General features: G+C 44.1%; 1 protein-coding gene across 1 annotated transcript in view; it reads right to left on the reverse strand.

Annotated features, from left to right (window-relative positions):
* LOC146339972 (prolactin-like) overlaps positions 1-20,351 on the reverse strand; it is a 51,268-nt gene extending 30,917 nt beyond the window's left edge. Inside the window, exons 1-3 of the mRNA XM_084811896.1 lie at positions 20,269-20,351; positions 20,055-20,112; positions 19,463-19,591 (exon numbers count right to left, since the gene is read on the reverse strand). Of these exons, the coding sequence (XP_084668022.1) occupies positions 19,463-19,591; positions 20,055-20,112; positions 20,269-20,351 (270 nt within the window). The remainder of the gene's footprint in view (positions 1-19,462; positions 19,592-20,054; positions 20,113-20,268) is intronic.
* Between the last annotated feature and the right edge of the window lie 1,279 nt (positions 20,352-21,630).

The raw sequence follows: 21,630 nt of genomic DNA on the forward strand, positions 1-21,630 counted from the left end.
ACACAGCCACTGCAGCTCCCTCTTCGGGGCTGCTGCAGCGGTGATGAGGAAGCTGCTCCTTCAGGAACCATCCCTTCAAGGCACTTCTGTTCTGGCACTTTGAAACAGCAACTCCTAAGGAAGCGGGCTCTGTGTGCTCCTATTCTTTCCCAACAAGAAAAGTGAGGGGTTTGCAGAGCTTCCAGGAACTACAGTTTTAAGGTGCCAGGAGTGCCTTGAAATGTCGGCTCCTGAGGAAGCTGGCTCTGGAAGCCCTTCACCTTTCCCAAAGGCAGGGGGTATGTAGGGCCAGCTTTCTTAGGAGTCACCACTTCATGGTGCTCCAGTGGCACCTGTGCTTGCTGCCGCTCCCTTTCCCCACTGGGAAAGGCAAGAAGGTGTGGTGCCTCCGGGAACTTTTCCTTCCAGTCTCCTGGACCACCTTGAACAGCAGCTTCCGTGGAAGCTGGCTCTGCTTGACAGGCAAAGGCGAAGGCCGAGTGGATCTTCTTCAGGGACGGGGAGGGCCCTTTGTGGGCCAGGGGAAAGGCCTCCTTGGCCAAAGGGGACCACCTCTGAATACAGGAAATATTTAGTTTCTTTAAGCCAGAACAGAGCTGGAACCTTCATTTGAAACCAACAAGTTCACCGGTTCCCACATGAACCAAAATTAAACCATTTTAGTTGTGCCAGTTCTGTTTTTTACTCATTTGTAGAACTGGTTTGGGTGCAACCAGAACAATGTCAGTAACATATGGAACTAGCTTAAAGCCCTAAGCGGCTTGGGACGTCGATATCTGAGGGAGCGCCTCTCCCTATATATGCCTGTCCGAGAACTGAGATCTGTTGGAGGGGCCCTCCTCTGTGTCCCACCAGTATGAGATGTATGCTATGGTGGGATGTGCCAGGTTTCCCTTTGCCCCCACTGATCTTCAAACTCTGAATCAAACACAGACAAGAGGCTTCAATCTACAGCTTTTAATTCCATTACCACAAAGGGACATACAGATGCAGCTTCTCAGTGACTCTCAGTCTGTAAGGAAATGCCTTCGGGGGTTCAAAAGGTAGCTACGAAAGTTGCCCACTGTTTGAAAGAAGGTGGGCTTACTAGCCTAACTTAAGGGGTGGGGGGAGATCTCTCTCTCTCGTGGGGCTTCTAAGCACCACTATCACACAGGGCCAATCGGGAAGACCTCCTGAGTTCTGCCCCGGCCATCTCCTTCTTGGCTCTGCGTCTGCACCTTGCATCTATTAATTCAGATTTGCCAAACACTGCCTCTGTGTTTGCTGTCTCTGATTGGGGGGGGGGAAGGTTAAGAGGGAACTTCCTCCAGCTGCACCTTTGAAACCTGAGGAGCCTGCCTTGCCATCTCTGGAATAGCCTGGGAACATTCCTCCCCCATGTCTGGCGGCTCCTCTTCAGACTCTGAACTGCTCTTGTACTTCATGTGCTCAGAAGTGCCCCTGACAATGTGGGAGAGGGCCTTCTCTGCTGTGGCACCCCAGTTGTGGAATGCCCTCCCCTTGGAGGCACGATTGGCACAGACATTGGTCTCGTTTCAGCGCCAAGTAAAAACGTGGCTTTTTACCAAAGCCTTTGAGGGCTAAATGCATTCCCTAGAACATCGTTTTAACTGTTTTATTATTTTAGATTTTAATTGGTTTTAGCATGTTTAATAGTTTAATATGTTTTAGGTGTTAAAATCAATGTAAACAATATAAAACAATAAATAATTTAATCTGTTTGCTGCCCTGAGATCTTAATTATATAGGGCAGGATAGAAATGTTTTAAATAAATAAATAGTTCAGTCACAGCTGAAACAGAACTAGAGCCAAATAATTATAATGATTTGTCTTCCTGCTCTGATGAAAGTTCCAGTCATGTGATTTTCATCTTTAGGTGAACCCTATTCTGTTACTTGACTCTGCAAAATAAAATTCTTTTAGACTTACACTGCATCCAAACATACACACAGAAACACACACACACCACTCAGTGATGGATCTCTTGGCACAAGTCAACAATTCATTTTGAAGTGGAAAATGCATTTTCATCATGTGGGTCAGAGTCCTTTCCATCTGCAATAAATGATTTATGACACTAGCTTTTTTAAAAATTGAAAGGATCAACATGGATAGCCCAAGTCTCTATTCCTTCAAAAATCTTAGATTAAGGCACCATTTCTGGGAATCTGTGGTCACAGCTGTAATGGATCAGATGAGCCCCATCATTTATTCCTACAGATGCTGGAGTGATAAAAATGTTGCATCTTAAACCGAAACTGAAAGCCTTTGGGAGCAATGGGCACCCCTTGAAGTTGAAAGAGATGCCTAGATGTAATTTTGGAGTCTGTCCTTGGCACCAAACAGCTTTATGAAAGTGACAATGCTGGGGTTGGTTAAGGAGGCTACTGGTGAGCATGCCAATACAGACTGAATAGCAAAAGAATACAATGGGAGGATTGCAGATGAGGAAGAAAAAGGTGATGATGATATTTTCCTTCTTGATTTTCCTTCCTGGTGTAACTAGATGGGGTGGGCATGCAGCCACCTCTTCTCATGACATAGGCTGCAGATGGCGAAGATTCCCTTTTCGTTTTCAAGGGAAATATAGGCCTCACATGGTCCCAGAGGCTATCATGGGATGCTGGGGAGCAAAACCAGGCTTCATTGAATGTGGTGTCTTGCTGCTGGTGATAATGAATGAGAAAAACACACATGTGAGGGCCTAATTCTTTCCCTACTTCTGTGTCTATTGGCAAGGAACACCTCTTCCTATGTGAGTCTCCCTATGCACTCCTGTCATCAGATGGGACCTTGCTTTAGGTGCTGGCCCTATCTGATGGCAGGATTACTAGTCTGGGGCAAGGGGCAGGGCTTTTCCAGTGGTGGTGCCCTCTTCATGGAACTTTCTTCCAATAATAGTTTGAAAAATGTACTCATTTTTAGAAAATCTTAAAACCTCCACAGGCCAGATGGGGAATCATTGTGGGCCACATTTGGCCAGTGGGCTGGAGGTTCCCAATCCTCAACCTATGGTCATTTCAGGGATAATGCTCAGCCCACCCTTTATTCCCTGTGGGTGCCTGTGAGAAAAGGAGTCCAAGACAAGGCACCAAAGAGTTGTTCTGGGCCAAGCCCCCAGTCCCCTGGAGCAGCAGTTCTGAAATAACTGGGTGGACTGGGCTGTCATAAAGGGGAAGGGGAAGTGAATCCTTGTAATATTTTAATCATAACTATTTTTCATACTAATAAGATTTTAATGGACAGTTATAGTCTATAGTCTATTTTGTCACTGTCGAGGAAGGAGAGGGAAGGATGGATCCCCACCGGCGGGACTGGCCCCAACCTCCCTGCAAGGGAGGACCACCCAGGACCCAATCCTGGGACCCCCTTCCCAAAAACAGGACTGGCCAAACCTGGCCTTTCAGTCCCCCCAAATACCCAGTAGCCACCCTCTTAAACCTAGAGGCACTGAAATTTGCACTGAAGTTATGCAGAGAGATCACACCAACTAAAAGTTGGATAAAGGTTTATTAAGATCAAAATAAAAGGGTAGAGGGAAAGGGAAGAATGGAAATAGCAAGTTACACAGAGGGTACAAAGCTAAATCACTTACTATAGACAGAGAGCTTCATCAATGCACACCCAAGCAAAATAATACATCTACCTGGCCTATCCTTGCATACCTAAGTCTGGGTCTCCCTGGATAGCAACCTGCCATCTGCAGGTCCAGGACCACCAGGATGAAGGGAGACCCCATGCCTTGACCTCAGCCCACTTTTAAAGCCCAGCCCTAGCAACCCAGGGCAGATTTTGCCTCAGCCAATCACTGGCTCAGTCCCTGGGTGGACCGCCCTGGCCTCTGAGAGGCTGGAACTCCTCACCAGCTCCAGCTGTTGGCACTTTCTAGGTAGCAGGGGCTGCATCTGGCCTTGGGCGAGGAGCCTCTTGATTACAAACAATTCCAGGTGGTTACATCCCACGTGGCAGCCTGACCCGATCTTATGACAGAAAGCAGGCCGTTATCCTTGACAGTCACATTTTAATGTGATGATATTCCAGTGGTCATTGTCATGCACAGGGTGGATAGAACCATATGGTGATATTTACTCCAGATTAATTATTCCAGAACAAGAATGTGGAATTAGATGCAGGTTCTCATTTAAAATAAACATGCTGTGAATTTTAGGGCAGAATTCAACCCAACAACAAAACAAAAATGACAGAGAGAGAGAGAGAGAGAGAGAGAGAGAGAGAAGATAGATACAGGTTCATCTTAAATCTTGCAAAAAGAAAAAAAATTGAGGGGAAAATATATTCTCAAAGAAGAGTACATTTTATGTTTTTGCAAGGTATGTAAGATTTCTGATACTTTGTTGCAAACAGCTCTATATGTTTCTTCAGTTCGTTCCCCACATGATACAATTTAACATTTTAATTTAACATCAAGGTTTTATGACATTGGATTGGATTCAGACTTCATCATGCTTAGAGTAGACCAGCTTAAATTGACAGGATGTAAGTTAGTCATGACTAACTTGTCCCATTGGTTTCAGTGGGTCTACTCAAAGCATGGCTAAGTCTGGATCCAGTATCTGCAATTTTAAAATTGGATTTTTCCCACAAGATGGCACTGTAATCCTTTAGATAGCAATTAATAGAATCTTATCCCTTGATTTGAAATACTCTTCTTAGGGCCGCTTGCAGGAGACGAAGACGTGTTTTACAGAAATGTACACACTATGGGTTTTGCTGGACAATTGCACGCATTTCCCTCTCTCTCTGTGCGTGTGTGTACGACTTACGGATCTATTTCCTCATTGTACATGTGCATCAGGTTCTAAATACTAGCAGGAAAATTACTGTCTGCAGTAGTAGTTTGTTTATCATAAAGCAAAAAATCTTTCCCAATATAAAATTCCCATGTGAGTGTATCAATGACTCCCAATAATGGCAGAAATTAATAGATCGTACTGCAATCCTGCACATGGCTGTGTGTCCATGTACACATGCTAAGGCCTGCTTATTTCAATTTATTTACTGCGGGATTGCAGCCAAAATTTTAAGCGGATTCAGTGGCTGTCGGGTGAGTAAAAGTGGGATTTGCAACAAAATGTTCAAAGTGGAGCACTTCTGTTCGGGTTCCAACCCCCACAGCTTTTCATTCCACCCCCCTCCTCCAACAGAGTCAGTCAGCATTCTCTGCCCACCGAGCATGTTTGTTTACTTAATTTATTTATTTGTTACATTTATATCCCAGCTTTTTTTCTTCCAAAGAGCCCAAGGAGGCATACATGGCCTTCCTCTTCTCCACGTATCCTCACAACAATCCTGTGAGGTAGGTTAGGGTGAGAGTCAGTGACTGGCTCAAAAACACCCTGTGAGCTTCATGGCAGAGTGGGGACTAGAACCTGCATCTCCACAGTCCTAGTCCAACACTCTAACCACTGCACCACACTGGCTCTTCATGGGGCAGTTTTCAGGTTGGTTGGCTTTTTTGCTCCGTTCGGGTTTTTAAAAATTATTTAAAAATATTTTTGTACTTCTTTCTCAGACTTCAAGGTCCCCTCAGACAGGATGCTATTTTGCTTACATACAGACTGGCACTCAGGGAATTGAGATTGCTATTAGTATACAGGATGTCAGGGGATGCAACAAGGCACCTTAAGGGGTATCTCCATACCTATGGCTACCAGATGCCTGAAGAAAATGGCTATGGGTGAGTTTACTGGAGATTCTCAAAACAATAGGCATGTCCACCTAGAAAGTGATGGAGAGTTGCCAATAAACTCTTCCCTGAACCTCCCACAAAAGCTTATGCTGTAATAAATCCGTTAGCCTTTAAGTGTCACAAGACTCTGTTGTTTTTCTTGCATCAGGTTAACATGGCTCTGCCTCTAAAAAGCAACAAGGGTTCTTATGGTGGCACCTTAAAGACAAACAGAATTGGCATCAGCTGTTGTTGACTAAAGCCTATTTCATCAGAACCAGGAAACATTGTCCTCATATACGTAAGTATGGGGGAAAGAATTGTAAACAAAAGGCCATGAAATGCAAGATGTTTCATGACTGAGCATTTGAGCTTAAATGTATACAAGGTAAGAACAGTGACTATCCATCACAGCAGTAAGAGGCCACTTCATCCTCTATTTTTAAAAATGTGAGTGTGTCCTCTACTACATTTAGCTCCTGTCCTCTGACCATTTATTCCCTTAGATGACCCCATACAGAGCTGCAGAATGGTAAAAACAAAACAAAACTCCAAACAAATGAAAAACCTCCTATGATTTTATTGACACTTCGTAGCAGAAGTAACTTTAACAACACAAAAATGTTGAAGCAGCACAGTTCCTTGATCATACAACTTTAATCAGTTGGCAGATTTTTTTTATTTATCTTCTCCTCAGTACATGGAACATTGATGAATAAAGAATTTATGTACAGGTTTACAGTGGATACACTTTAAGATCCCTGTTCGTGACATTTGTAAAAGCTCCTGCAAAAATAATAATTTAAAAAATGCTCACACAACCTTTTCTGGGTCTCATCAATTGCCTATTCACAATGAGGTATAGTAAACAAACACAGGACCGACCTACATTGCGCCCGCCATTGCAATGAATTCGGTGTCCTGTCGGGTTAAACGCTCTTGCATTAAAACGTGATTATTCACACTCACCCATTTTTCCCGTTGCAGTGTTTCATCGAATGTACAAGCTCGGTTCACACTCGAGCGCTGTGCTGTTTTCCTGCTGTTTTCAGGAAGCTAAGATGGTTTGAGTAGAAGCACGGTCACTTAGGGCACAATCCTATGGCCACTAGTCAGTGGCTAGATGGCCATAGGATAGGTCGGTTCACCCCCTGCCTCGTAGGCAGTGCGGAACGGCCCTGCCCTCTGCCCTCGGAAGAGTAGCGTGAGGCAGCAAAACCGGAGCATTCCTGGGGGCATTCTGGGTCGGGGAAGTCGGAAATCTGGTATGACACATCCAACATGTCATCCATCTGCCGCTTCCCCTGCTCCAACTTCCTGTGGCTAGACAGCCAAAATCGGCTATCTAGATGCAAATGCAGGGCAGCTGAAGTGTGGAGGGGACAATCCCCTCCATGCTTCTCCTGCCCTGCATTGGATAGGCGGTTGCCTCCGAGTTTGGAGGTGGCTGCCTATCCCACTAGCATTGCTCCCTTAACTAATGTGTAGGTGGCATCTAGCTTTGTTCATCCCCCTTGGAAGAAATTTGCAGGCCTAGAATAATTCTTTCATTTTTTCCTATTATTTCATGAGTCCCAGAAAAGGGTTTCTTGTGATTCTTAATTAGAAGATTCTGAGAGCAGACAGAAATTATGCTTGGCTCCTAATACCTGGGAGAGCAGTACCTATCATGCCCAGAAGGAGAGGTGTCTGTCTACAAAGATGCAATTGGTCAGGCTGCAAAGGCTGAGATCATATACACTGGTTCTTATCCTCTTCAGATTTAATACTTTAAAAACAATCCCACTAGGATATTTTTTTCATAAGGCTATGAAATCTTTATTTTTATTATTTTTGTCATAAGGCTATGAAATCCTCATTTATGCAAAATGCGTTAATCAGTTTTCCAAACGTTTAGGAAATGTAACGATAACGATAACAAGTGCTCTCCAGAGCTTCCCTTGGTACTCCATGTGATTAGAACAGTGGTTTTCAAGCTGTTGGACCAGAATCTGAGGCCTGGGGGCCAATTCAGCCCTACTGGGCTCCCAATCTGGCCATCCACGGTTCACCAAAATGCCACGGCCCTTTTCCCCTGAGCACAGGCCGTTTGTAAGGTTTCCCAGCTTCTGGGCAGTTTTTCCCCAGTGTAAAAGCTCAAAATGCCTCTCCTAAGGCTTAGTCACTGGCAGTAAGAACTTTCAGTTAAAATATGCTGATATTTTTGGTATTGTACTGATGCCCCTTTTGCCTTTAGCCCAGCCCACCACTGGGATGCAGTCCCCCAAAACTTGTTTGCATTTCACCTAATACATGCGTGTTTTAATGCAACTTTGCCTAATATGCACATTGGGCAGTTTCCAATGCAACAGAAGTGCTAGGCTAAATTATGTTGTACTAGCATAAGAGTCCTCTAGAGCAATGCCAATAGTGTTAGCTGGCATGACGGGATTCCCTGGAAATAGTCCCTTACGCAAGTGCAACATGATTTACATTAGCACTCATGTTGCATTGGATACTGCTCATAATGTGCTAGTACTTTTTCCTAACATTCTGCAGGTGGATTTTTGAATGTTATTTGCACTTGAGTCCACATCTTTGAGTGCACTTTCCCCAATATGCACTTTTTTTTTTTTTTTTTTGCATTTTTGGAGAATTCCAATCCATTCCAACATTCAGAGAAGCTACCTGCATTACCTGCAGAGGAGCGGATACCTGTTTGTCAGGCACAGGTGAAAGGGCTTTCTTCTGTGTTGCCCCCGAACTATGAAATCTGGTCCCTCAAGAATTATAATTGGGCCCCGCTCTCTTGGCCTTGAGAAAGGGTCTGATGCTGCATCTTTTCAGTTTAGCCTTTTACAATATGTAGTTTTGATGTTTTACTGTTTTTATTGCTCTTGCTTTGAACAAGAAAAATGTTTTAAGGTGTTATTGGTGTAAATGGCTATACATCGCCTCAATGGCTTTTTTGTAGATAAGATGGTATATAAATATTAATATAATAAATATTATATTATATTATTATTATTATTATAAATAATAATTTTAAAATGAATTTTGAAGGGTCACTGAGTTTCTGCTTATGCATTGGTTCGAAATTGCGAAATTAGCTACAGTCTCATTAAAATGTGGACTGAATGAATTTCTCCCCCATCCCAAGCATGCAGTCATGACCAGTGTTGGCTGGTGGCTCTGACGTCAGTGGGGTGTGAATCCATTCTGGGTTTCACTCAGAACCTGCCAGAATTCTAAGGGAGCTATCCAAAGTGCCAAACCTATTTTGGGGAGAGGGTTCAGCACCTTGGATAGCTCCTTTAAAGTTCTGGCTGGTTCTGACTGAAACCCAGAATAGATTCACAGCCTCACCAAAATTGGCGCCACCAGCCTCCACTGGTTGTGGCCATTTTAAAAGGCTAGCGTATGAATGAATGCATGTAGTTATGTAAGGTACAGAGATCTATTGCTGTATTTGTAGGAATGAAAATAGGCCTCTGTGCCTTTAGATGAAGGGTTGTACGTGAGCCATGCCAAAGAAGGCTTGTCAGACTAGCAGTCAGGATGCGCTGAGTCCACCTTCTTATCCTGCCTTGTAATTTATAATTTGTCTCTAGGATATCCAACATGGCTTGCTGGTGCTCTCTATTACAAGGCAGAACAGCGAACGTACTTTCACACAGGTACAGACCTGGCTTCTCAGCACTCCCTCTCAGACTGTTGCTCAGAATACGTAAATGACCCATTTGCTCAGTGGGTGAGATGATCCTGAACTGTGTCTCTTGAATCGCCCTTCTTGCAGGTGGTTCAGCATTTGCATTTGTTGCTTTGTACTTTGTAAACTGGGCTGCCTATGTCAGAAATAATACTGCGAAGATGCTCTTTGGTAGACACTTCCAGAGATCTGTCACTGGACGCTTGATAAAGTGATATATTAACCAAGTTTTAGGCAGCCACATAAAATGTATACAATATATATTATGAACTATTAGGACATTTTTAAGACAACATCTTGTATTCCTCAAGGAATGTGGAATGCTAACTGCATTCTTGTTTCCTTTACCCCACCTGAAAATAATAACATTATTTCTCCCTTCTTCTAGCCATAAATGATTGATAAAAAAAAAAAGCATGACATGCGTATCAGGAAAATGCATGCTGACATATTTGCACAGGAAATGTATTGCATGTTGACATCTTTTTCTTAGAAAAATGACAGTTTTGGTACAAGCTGTTCCTGCTATAACTATAGGGAACAGATAACAATGGAAAAAGTATAAGCTATATTATGCACACTTAAAATGGACCTGTCAGTATACAAGGTGGCTTAGCCATACTAGAGACCAAACCAAACCTTTTGTCTTTTGTGGGGGAAAAAAGTTTTCTTTGTCCTTTCTGGAGATAGTATCTCTAAATAAGGGATCAGGGGAGGGGATGTGAACAGCAGTGTGGCTATCCCCACCTATAGTTTTGTACTCATACCTGATTACATCTTTATGTGTCACTTAGTTCAACATGGGGTTTGTTCAGATGGACTTTTTTTTAGAAGTTAGTGTGGTTTTCCCCACCCTGGTGTGACCCACACTTCACAGCTTGTCTGCTACACATATCTACTAGACCTGTGCACCGATTTGGATTCAGACCCTCATTCACCCCTCCCACCAAGAATAAGGGGCAGGGTGGATGTGGGGTTTTCAAAGTATGACAGGCAGAGTTCAAGAATCCCACTGAAATGCATTGCCTTGCTATTTATGGCCATGCAGGACATGCAAATGGCTTAGTCCCATGCAATGTCTCTGTAGGGGCACTGTAGGCAAGTTCCATTCATCACCAGGAGGGGGAGGCCACAGGCTTAAACCTGTGACACAAAATGACAGATACGATATGAAATGGCCCTCATGCTTCGGACTTCCAAATCCAAATTGATGCACAGGCCTAATATCTGCTCCCTGTTGCAAATTCACATTTCAGCTGCTTCCTCTGTCATGCCAGCAGGTCAATCCCTGGAGCAACAAGCTTCTCCCTTCCCAAAGAGGCATGTTCTCCATCCAGAAAGGTATGCTTTACTAAGGAATTGTTTTCATTTTGATTATCTTTTGAGTTAAATCTTGCTTTTCTTGCTCCACCTTTCAGCCTTCCCATGGGTGGTTCTTTCTTTTGACTTCCTGTGGCATACATGTTTATCTCCATATTCATCCATAATTTGTACTGTTGTGAGATTTCAGTCTGATTACAGTGGGCTGTAACCTGAAGGGACTGAAGAGGTGCAGCTATCTCTGTCTGGGGATCTGATATAAGTCAGTGGATCTGTTACCTGCTAGATGCTGCTGGCCTCCGTATATACCTTTATATTTGAAAATAAACCAAAAATTGCAAAATGCAAATCCTGGTTGTGATGCCCCTGGAACATCTCACCATACACAGTGCCCGCCTGTACATTCTTCTTTTGTAGACTCTTTGTGGTTAGCAACTACACCACACTTTGGTCTACTATTCCGTTTACTCCTGCTGTGGTTTGCATGCTTATCCTACAATATTGTTTATCTGTTTTGAACATTCAAGGCCATCTCCTTTGTTCTCATCACAGGAGAAGGGCAAACTATTTCTTTCTTTGCCACAGACAATAAAGTATATGTTCCTCTTTGAGCCTGAAAAGAATTCCCTGCTGTGAGCTGCTCTCTGTACCACTTTTCACCAAGACAAAAAACCTGGGCTTTCCAAATTGGAGATGAGAACTGGAAGATTCCATCCTTCAGTTGGTGGAACAAAAGGCAATGGCAGAAGGAAAATGTCTGTACTGCTGTGGTTTTGGTTCAGTTCATGCTCAGAATATTCTTAACCCTTTTCTAACACTGAAATCCAAGATCTCGTCATGCTTCCATGTCACGTCACGTCACACCACACACACACACACACACACACACACACTCACTCATAGACATTTAGAAAAATAAAGAATTCACTTTTCAGGGAAATAAGTACATTTAAACATGTGGTTGTGCATCTTAAAAACACGTTTTTGATGAACACCTAGATAGGTTTTTGTGCTCATGTACTAAGTCTTATATACTTAATACTTTGATGGCTGTGTGTCTAGCTCTTTGCCATCTAAACCCCTTTGTTATGTTATTTTTTTTAAAATTGTTTAGTTATTATATGTAAGTGTCCATTTTATTCATGATCAAAGATCATATTGTACTGTATGTGGAGCTTCAGTGAACCCCTGTGTTACAATATGAACCAACAGCACCACCTCCAGTGTCTGGAACTCGGGGACACCTGCCAGGATGAATATCCTTGGGTTTAGGTTCAACATACTTTCCCAGGTTAATCCCTTTTCCCACAATAGCCAACTGCTCTGAATGGGCCGGCTCATTTTGTCATGGACGTTCAAGTCATTAGGAAGGTGGAATGATTTTTCTCCATAATTTCTGATGGGCTATCTGAGGCACAATTTCAGAGATGGAGCTTATTTTGTGATTGGTTCAAATGATGCTCCATCTCTAGGGCTTCATTGCTTCCACACATCCTTCACTACAGCATATTGGGAAGATGTGGTCTTTGTTTGTGTAACAGTTCCTAGGTGAGATCCTGTTCCTAGGTGAGATCCAGTCCCTTGTGCTGTAATAATGTAACAAGAACATTTGTCTACCTTTTCATCACCTGAAAGCAAAATAGATCGCCAACTACAATGCCTTAATTATTGGTTGTTCTGATTTTTATCTAAGAGTGATTTCTTAAATTGTTTCAGCATGTCTTATAATTTTCTGAGTCTTGTGCTTATCCCCTTTTCCCAAAGATACTGAAGAACTAATGCCATAGCTGGCCTAGAAGATATAATTTACATGTGTGTAAAACTACAACAGCATCCATCCTTCATCTCCCACAGTTCTGAACACTTGTTTTCAATATGCAGAAATGGTAGTACTATTTTTAGTAAATCAGATGTGTTCTGCGTGGGAGGTAGACCTATTAATTTTAGATGAGAGTGCATTTTCCCAAATATCCCTTGTTCCATAAAGCTTTGAATGAAAACCACAATGTATTCAAATTCAATTCCGGATACTTTCCTGCATATTCCTCTCGCCTGTTACTGACAAGTGCTTCTCAGTGTGCAGTTATTAAATATGCAACAGCCATATTTTAAAGTTTAGGCATTAAAAACCCATTCAGAAGTTTATTTTAATGTCGCTATCATGACTTCTCAAGATCTGGCTCCCAGAGCCAGCCTTACGCAAGACACATCTTTGCATCTAAAGTGCAGGTTATTAAAAATGCAAATTGCATCAGCAGGGTATGATAATGAGATCAGAGCAGGCATGGAGGGGAAATTTAACCCTTTCCTTTCCTGATGTGCAGGGCCAACATAAGACACCACTCCGACCATGGACCCAGGAGTCCAAGCTCCCCTCCCCCTCGCAGCTGGGACAAAGGTGACCTCGGAGAGGAGGAAAAGGGGGTGGTGCTGTGGGCAGGAAGGGGAGTGGACTGGGGAAACAGGGATACGAGCTATCTCCAGCCTCCTTCCCTCCCCCTCCGCAGAGCCCTCCGCAGGCAGATGGGCAAAAACACCTGCGTAGCGAGAATGCAGAGAGGGGAATCTCAGAGGTGAAGATCGCTTCTGCACTCCTCCTGATCTGCATAGGATGCCCATCAGCCTCCGATTTCAGAGGCTGAAGGGCATCCGGATAGGATCGCGTCCTCAGCCTTCTTCCTTACATGCTAATTTGTTTTATGTACAGGGAGAATTTTAATATGGGGAAACTTTCAAATATATGATTTCCACCCCCACCCACCCCAATGAGGAAATGATACCACATGATTTTTCTGAACAGATAGCTTGGCTTTCACAATGACAAAGCCCTAATCATCAAGCCCTGATTCACTTAGATTCATGTGACCTTCTTCTGTAGTATTTGCTACAATACATGTCAGTCTTTCCCAGCCTGGTGCCCTCCAGATGTATTAGACTACAGCCCCCATCATTCCTCAGCATGACCATGCTATCGGTGAATGATAGGAATTGCCATCCAACACATCTGGAGGGTATCAGATAGGGGAAGGCTGGTCTATATGTCATTCAGTTGTCCCCCGCCCCATGTCTGTTTAGATTAGAATTAGGGATGTCAGAGAAATCTGCAACAGATTCTAATGAGTTCAGATGTCTGTGACTCTGACCTATGGAATCCTTAGTGGACCATTTCTTTCTGAGTCATGTGGATTCCATGGACTTGCCGACTAGTTTTGTCCTTTGGGGTGGGGGAAGATTTGCATGAATGCACATTAATGCACATTAATGCACAAATGCACTCTTGTGCAGTAATGTACACTTGCAAATTAGTGGTAATGTGAATTAGCATGAGTAGAACAAAATTCTGGCTTTAAAAAAAAATCTGATTCTGTCAATGGGACAGAACAAAAATGCCTGACAATCTGCAGAACACAAATGGAACAGATTTAACAAAATCCATACATCCCCGATTATAATATGTGTGGTGAACCGGTCTCCAATAGAGCTGACACTTCTTTGGTATGTTGATAATGAAGACGAGTGCTTTGAACTGACTCAGAAGCTGAAATATGAGTTACTAAGAATACATTAAACTGGTGTTATAGATTCAAATGACTAGATAGATAGATATTCAGCTGAAGGTTAGCAACTTCCAATTATCTGCCTTATGCTTCAGCTAGTTAGGTCAGCTTAAGCTTGAAACAAAAATATGGTTCAAATTTTCAAATCAAATTAGAGCATCAATAATACCTTCTCAAGTAATAATCACAAATACAAATAATAATTTGTATTTGTACCAATAGTAATATCCACCCACAATTCTGTGCCTGAAGACCAAGTCAGGGCCAAAGATCGGTTCCAGCTTCTTCCTCCAGAAGAAGTGGACAAGGTGCTTTCATCTGTAAGGCTGACCACCTGCTTACTTGATCCTTGCCCATCTTGGCTCATTATAGGCTGCAGAGAGAGAATGGGTGAGGGGACCAGGGCGGGGGTGAAAGCCTCCCTTGAGGAGGGAGTGATGCCATCAGCCCTCAAGGAGGCAGTGATAAGACCACTCTTAAAGAAGCCCTCCTTGGATCCCCAAGTTCTGAACAACTTTCGCCCAGTCTCAAATCTGCCATTTTTGGGCAAGGTGATTGAGCGGGTGGTGGCGATACAGTTGAAGGCACACTTGGAACAAACTGATTATCTAGACCCATTTCAGTCGGGCTTCAGGCTTGGGCATGGGTAGGGGTGGACGAAAGTCACTTACCTGTCCTCGAAGCTTTTTGCGGTGGGGGGAGGCGCTTCGCTGCTCCCCCCGCGAAGTTCAGGCCAGTGGGGGAGGCTTCCTGCCTCACCCGGCCAAAATTCAGGCTGGGGGGGAGGCTTCCCGCCTCGCCCGGCCGAAATTCAGGCCGGGGAGGAGGCGCCTCGCTTCGCCCGGCCGCGAACTCAAAAGTTTTTTTTTTTTTAAACGCCCCCGTGATAGGCTACGTGACGATTAACGTAGCCTATCACGGCTAGATCTGCAAAGTCAGCCGTGATAGGCTACGTTAATCGTCACGTAGCCTATCACGGGTGACTTTAAAAAAAAAAGTGCGTACGCAAATGGCGGCCCCCATAGGGAGCCGCCATTCACATTCCTTATTTGGTCGCTGTAGTCTACGTAAAGATTTACGTAGACTATGGCGACCAAATAAGGAACGGGAATGGCGGCTCCCTATGGGGGCCGCCATTATCCATACGCGCTTTTTTTTTTTTTAAGTCACCAGTGATAGGCTACGTGACGATTTACGTAGCCTATCACGGCTGACTTTGCAAATCTAGCCATGATAGGCTACGTTAATCGTCACGTAGCCTATCACGGGGGCGTTTTTGTTTTTTTTTCTTTGATTGGAATGGCGGCGGCGGCAGCCGGTCGAAAGACCAGCTGCCGCCCCCGCCCCGGACGAACACCCGCCGAACCGCCGGCCGGACCCGCCGCCGGGAGGGACATTCGCCAAAGGTAAGTCCCGTCCCGGGGGGGGCGGGGGGCAGGGGTGTGTGGAGAATTTCTCCCCGAAACTTGTTCGGGGGGCCGAACACGTTGGCGCTCGGCCCCCCGAAGTTTCGGGGAGAAATTCTCCGCCATCCCTAGGCATGGGACAAAAACAGCCTTGGCCGCCTTGGTGGATGATATGAGGAGGGCTCTGGATAGGGGTGAATGCTCCTTCCTTGTTCTCCTCGACCTCTCAGCGGCTTTTGATGCCATTGACCACGGTATCCTCCTGGACCGCCTGTAGGGGTTGGGCATTGGAGACACCGTATTGCGGTGGTTCTGGTCCTTCCTCTCTGGCAGGTACCAGAGGGTAGCACTGGGAGAGTAGGTTTCGGACCCGTGGCCACTCACTTGTGGGGTGCCACAGGGTTCCATCCTCTCCCCGATGCTATTTAACCTCTATGTGAAGCCGCTGGGGGCTATCATCAGGAGGTTTGGGGTGCGGTGTCATCAATATGCGGATGACACGCAGCTCTACCTCTCATTCAAATCTTTACCAAGGTTGGCCATAGAATCCCTGTCCAAATGTCTGGAGACAGTGAGTGGCTGGATGGGGAGGAATAAGCTGAAGCTGAACCCTGACAAGACCGAGGTACTTTTGGCGGGAGACAAGAGGAGGCTGGGGGATGTTGACCTGGTGTTGAATGGGGTACGGCTACCTTGAAAGACCAGGTCCGCAGCCTTTTTGGACTCCCAGCTGTCCATGGAGGCTCACGTGTCAGCTGTGAGCCGGACAGCGCTGTATCAACTCCATCTGATACGGCGACTGCGCCCCTTCCTTCCCGACTATCTCCTCCCATCGGTAGTACATGCCGTGGTCTTCTCTCGTTTAGACTACTGTAATGCGCTCTATGTGGGGTTACCCTTGAAGATGGTTCGGGAGCTGCAGCTGGTACAGAAGGCGACGGCTTGCCTGATTAAAGGCAGCTGCCGGCGAGATCACATCACTTCAGTGCTGAAGGAGTTGCGCTGGTTACCAGTTGTTTTCCAGGCCAAATTCAAGGTGTGGGTTTTGACCTTTAAAACCCTATATGGTTCCGGCCCAGCCTATCTTAAGGAGGACCTCCAGCAACACCAGACAGGCTGCTTAACAAGATCAGCCTTGGATGGCCTTCTCTCTGTCCCATCAGCCAGGACAGCTAGACTGGTGGGGACGAAGGAGGGGGCCTTTTCTGTGGTGGCCCCACTTTGTGGAACTCCCTCCCTAGGGAACTCTGCCATGCCCGCTCTTTAATGAGCTTCTGCCGTGCATTAAAAACGTGGTTGTTCAGGCAGGCATTTGGGGTGGGTTAGGGTATTTTAGAAAACGTTTTCATTGTAGAATTTTATTGTTTTAAACTGTTTTATTGTATGCTGTACATCACCCAGAGTGGCTGGGTGACCAGCCAGATGGGCGATTAATAAATTTACAAATAAATAAATAAATAAATAAATAAGACATTAATTCAAAGCCATATCTAGCAGCTGTCTCCCCCCCCCCATTCCTACTGTAGGTGCAAGGTCCTCAATCCAGATCTTAAAAGCCCCCCCGCCCCATGCCAAGGTCCTGATCCAGATCAGCCCCTCTGTGAAAATGAAAACAAAAAAGACACGGTTGCTAGATACAGATTTAAAATAAAGTCTGTTTTGGCCCTCACATGACCAGTACTGAGGCAGCACAGCCAAGTATTCACCATATTTGGTCATCTGTAGCATCTGACCACATAAGAAAAATTCTTACTGCACGTCCACAATCAATAGGAAAGGTGGGGATGGGAAGCCTGGTAGAACTGGCCTCACCACATGGTCAGAAACTATGATCACCTCTCTGTATTGTTGCAGTCACACATAGTGAGTTCATAGGTAGTCAACACACTGCAAATGGTTGTCTGAATCACTCTCATATTCTCTTTATAAAGTGCTTTAGCAAGCCGCCAAATTACAAGTCGGCTTAGGATGGTTAATGCCAATTTTATGTGCATTCCCAGAACCATACAGTGGGGGAGACAGAAGACTATTTACTTTCATCTTTTGAAAAATATAAAGAAGACCCACAACACCATATGGATGGAGTATAAATGATGTTGCAAAGAATGTGCTTGTCCTCTTGAAATGTTGAACCCCTCCATAATAACCAATAATGCCGGGGTGCAGAACTTTAGGCCCGGGGTCCAAATACAGCCTGCATGGGGTCCCAATTTGGCCCTCCAGGGTTCCCCAGGTAGCTACACCACTTTTCCCCTGTCCCATCCCATTTCCCTCAACCACCATTTGTTTGGTGGTTCCCCCACTTTTATGCAGTTTTTCCCATTCTGAAAGGTTGAAATTCTTCTTCAAAGGCTTAGTGTGAATGTTTTCTGTTGAGAGGGGGTAACCCTGAGAAGTAGTTTCATTTCTCTGGTTAAGTGTCAGTTTCGTTTCTCCACTTAAGTTTAATTTTTTAATTCTTTAATTTTTTTAAATTTCTTCTGGTTTGAAGCTGTACTTTGAGGTTTTGAGGGAGGAGGAGTGAGAGAGCCAGTAGGAGCAGAGACGGCCAGAGCCTGAAGTGAGAGCAGAGCCTGAAGAGGGAGTAGGAAGCAGCCTAGAGGAGTCTAAGGACAGCTAGGGTAAAGGAACTTGCGTTTTGCAACTTTTATTTTCTTTTAAAGAAAATTTTAAATTTGTAAATTGTATCACTCAGCTCTATTGTGTAAATACCTTTAGTTGTAATTTGTTTCCTTTAAAACTGCTGCTAAACTGTTGTGGTTAAACTCTGTGTCTAGAGTGTCAGTCACCCCATATCTACAGCCTAAACTCCATATGATTGGGAAGGGGAAATTTAAAAGAAGTAAGGAGGCAAGAGATCCTTAAGGGTTGCTGAGGAGGTCCAGGTCATAAGGGGAACCTCACACTTAGTTACTGGCAGTCAGAGCTTTAAGATAAAAAATATAGTGGTATTTTGGGGGAGGGGGACCCCACCCCCTTTTGCCTCCAGCACCACCCACAGTTGGAATGCAGCCCCTCAGAACTTCTCTGAAATGGAATTTGGTCCTCAGGATGAAAGAGGTTCAAGACCTTTGCCATAATGCATCTAATGTCTCCAAGGAATAACATTCCTGAAGGGGAAGTGACTGATGGAGCCCATGCTTTGCATGCGGAAGGTCCAACATTCGGCTGTTGACATTACTAGTTCAAAGGGTGTCATGTGGCAGGGTTGGGAAGGCCTCTTCCTGAAACTCTGGAGAACCACAGTACTGGTTTAGATAGATCAATGTTTTGGCTTAGCATAAGGCAATTTAATACATTCAAGTTCAATCCTGAAGAATCTGTTGCATATTGTATTTTTTGTTACACTATGGGTTGGACCCAGACTTAGTCGTACCTAGAGTAGATCCACTGAAATCATTGGGACTTGTTAGCGATCACAAACTTAAATCCCATTGATTTCAATGGGACTACCCTAAGCATGACTGTGTCTGGGTCCAACCCTATATGCTGGGCACTTAATCTTCCTGTGTACACCATAGATTCAATCAACAGTGACTTCCATATTGTCTTAGTACTTTAAAGCGCAATTCTATACATGTTTAGACAGGAAAAAGTCCTACAACTCCCCAGCATTCCCCAGGCAGCCATTTTTTTCTGTCTAAACATGCATAGGATTGCACCCTTAATTTATGACACTCTGACTGGTCCATAATACTCCACTACTGATGAAGACAAATGTAAGCTCTCTACCAAGAGCAAAATCTATCGAGTTGTTCAGCATTCTGGTGTTTGATTCTAAGTAATGTTCTTTCTGACCTTGGACTCCACATTTATTTTTTGAAGGAGCTTAGGAATCACTCTCAGATTATTGGAATGATAGTTGTAATCTCCATTTTCTTCCATGTGTATTGCTTTCAATACCATCTGTTTTCTCAGGCACTTCGACTATTAAATGATTGCAGAAGATGAATAGCTGTGGCATAAATTCTTCAAAATACTGTTACACGTTATCCTGCTCTATAAATGATTTGTGGTGATGTTTTTATTTATAAGAACCTTGTAAACAGTGAACATGAAATGACATTTGAGTGATCTTTATGTCCACTTGGAAAAAGATCTCCAACAACATTCATATTTCAGGGGCAAATCCAAAGGAAAGTGCAGCTTGAAAATAAAATAATATGAAAAGGCTGATGTCTTTTCTTATCATTCAGTGATCCCTAATTTCTTTCCTCACTAAATCAGAAACTAGTACCAACATGATGGTACAAGCTGAAACTGCTGAAATCCTCCCATTTATTATGGGAATTATAAAATTCAGCCCTGTGCTGTATAGAATCTTGTCCTTTTCAGCCCTATAATTAGTTACACCACCCTTTAATTCAAAAGGAAGTGTAAATCTTGGTACCTCAATAGCAACTAGTGAATTTAAAGGCAAGTGTAAAGCCTGGTACCTCAACAGCAACCTGTGAATCAAAACATATGTGAATTATAATACAGAGTTGGAATAAGGAAAAATATCCTTGTTTTCCTTAATTAGCGAGGTTGTTTGTTCTATTTATGTGTGAACAGGTATAATACTATGCAATCGTTTTATAACAACATTTTCATTGTTTACATACCACAGGCTGACATTTGTGTTGACAGCTGGTCTTTTATCGAGCTGATTGCTGGCCAGTTCTACCTTATATCTCACCACTTCCATCCCTAAAAGGCACCATAGGCAGCTCATGGCACTGTAAAAATAGACTCCCATAAAACAGGTCACAACCAATAAAATAAATAAAAATACAATTCAAAGTAGAGGGAAGCACAGAGCCAATTTAGCCTCCAGTTCTCTGGGAAAAGAGCAGGTTTTGTGTGCCTTTAAAAGGAGAGGAGGGAATGGACCAGCTGATCTTCCATTGGGGGGGGGGAGTTCCATAACCCTGCAGAACTGACCAACAAAAAGTTGATGCTTCTGCTGATAGCTAATGTAGACACCAGTGGAGATGCAATGCAACTCGAGCATGTGAGCAGGCTCATATGGGGATAGGTGGTCCATTCTTTCCCCACTGCGATGAAAACTGCTACCAAAGCCATGGGAGAAGCTGAAACTCCAGGTAATTCCAGTCTTTTAGGGCTTTACAGGTTAAAACCAAGTTTGGAAACTAATTGGGAGATCAGGGCCGGCCCTAACATTAGGTACAGTGAGGCAGCCACCTTAGGCAGCAAATTGTTAGCTGCTTCTTCTTCTTCTTCTTCTTCTTCTTCTTCTTCTTCTTCTTCTTCTTAGTCAGGGAGGGGGAGAGACACGTGTAGGGTTTAGGTATGCTGCACCTTGATTGGCGTGGTGTGAAGAGTGGAGGTACCATTTGCTGCTCCACCTCAGACAGCAATAAGTCTTGGGCCCATCCTGTTGCAAATGGTTCAACACAGGTGACACATGGGTAAAGTGACTGATATCAAATGGAAACGATCAAGTGAAGTTTCTGGATTGTCTTTAAAACCAGCCCCATATGTAGAGTGCATTAGAGCAGACTAAACTGGCGGTTACCAAGGCACATGTAGCAAGGACATTGTGACTCAAGAACAGGCACAGATGACACACCATCTGATGGTGGTGATTATAAGTGATCCTCACCACCTGACATCCAGGAAGAATGCCAGCTCCACATGCAATATAAACTGCAAACAAGCTCCTTACAGAGGAGTGCAACTCATCTGGATCAGAACGGCCCCCAGTTCCAAGATCACTAATGTCTCCCACTCCCATATCAACATTTCCATCTTTTTCTGGATTACTTCAGTCTGTTCACCACCATTCAAAGCTTCTTTGCACCCACTGAGAATGAAGGCCATCTCACATGGGTCAAATGAAAAAGACAAGTAGCTGGGTGTCATTAGCAACTCTCCCTAAATCTCCTGACAAGTTCACCCACCAGTGTCATGTGAAACAGCATAGGGGATAGGATAGAAACTTGCAGCTTCCAGGATATGGAGCA

This window comes from Heloderma suspectum, chromosome 7, assembly GCF_057233095.1.
Source record: "Heloderma suspectum isolate Gila_16-S chromosome 7, 16-S_ref, whole genome shotgun sequence".
Taxonomy (NCBI): domain Eukaryota; kingdom Metazoa; phylum Chordata; class Lepidosauria; order Squamata; family Helodermatidae; genus Heloderma; species Heloderma suspectum.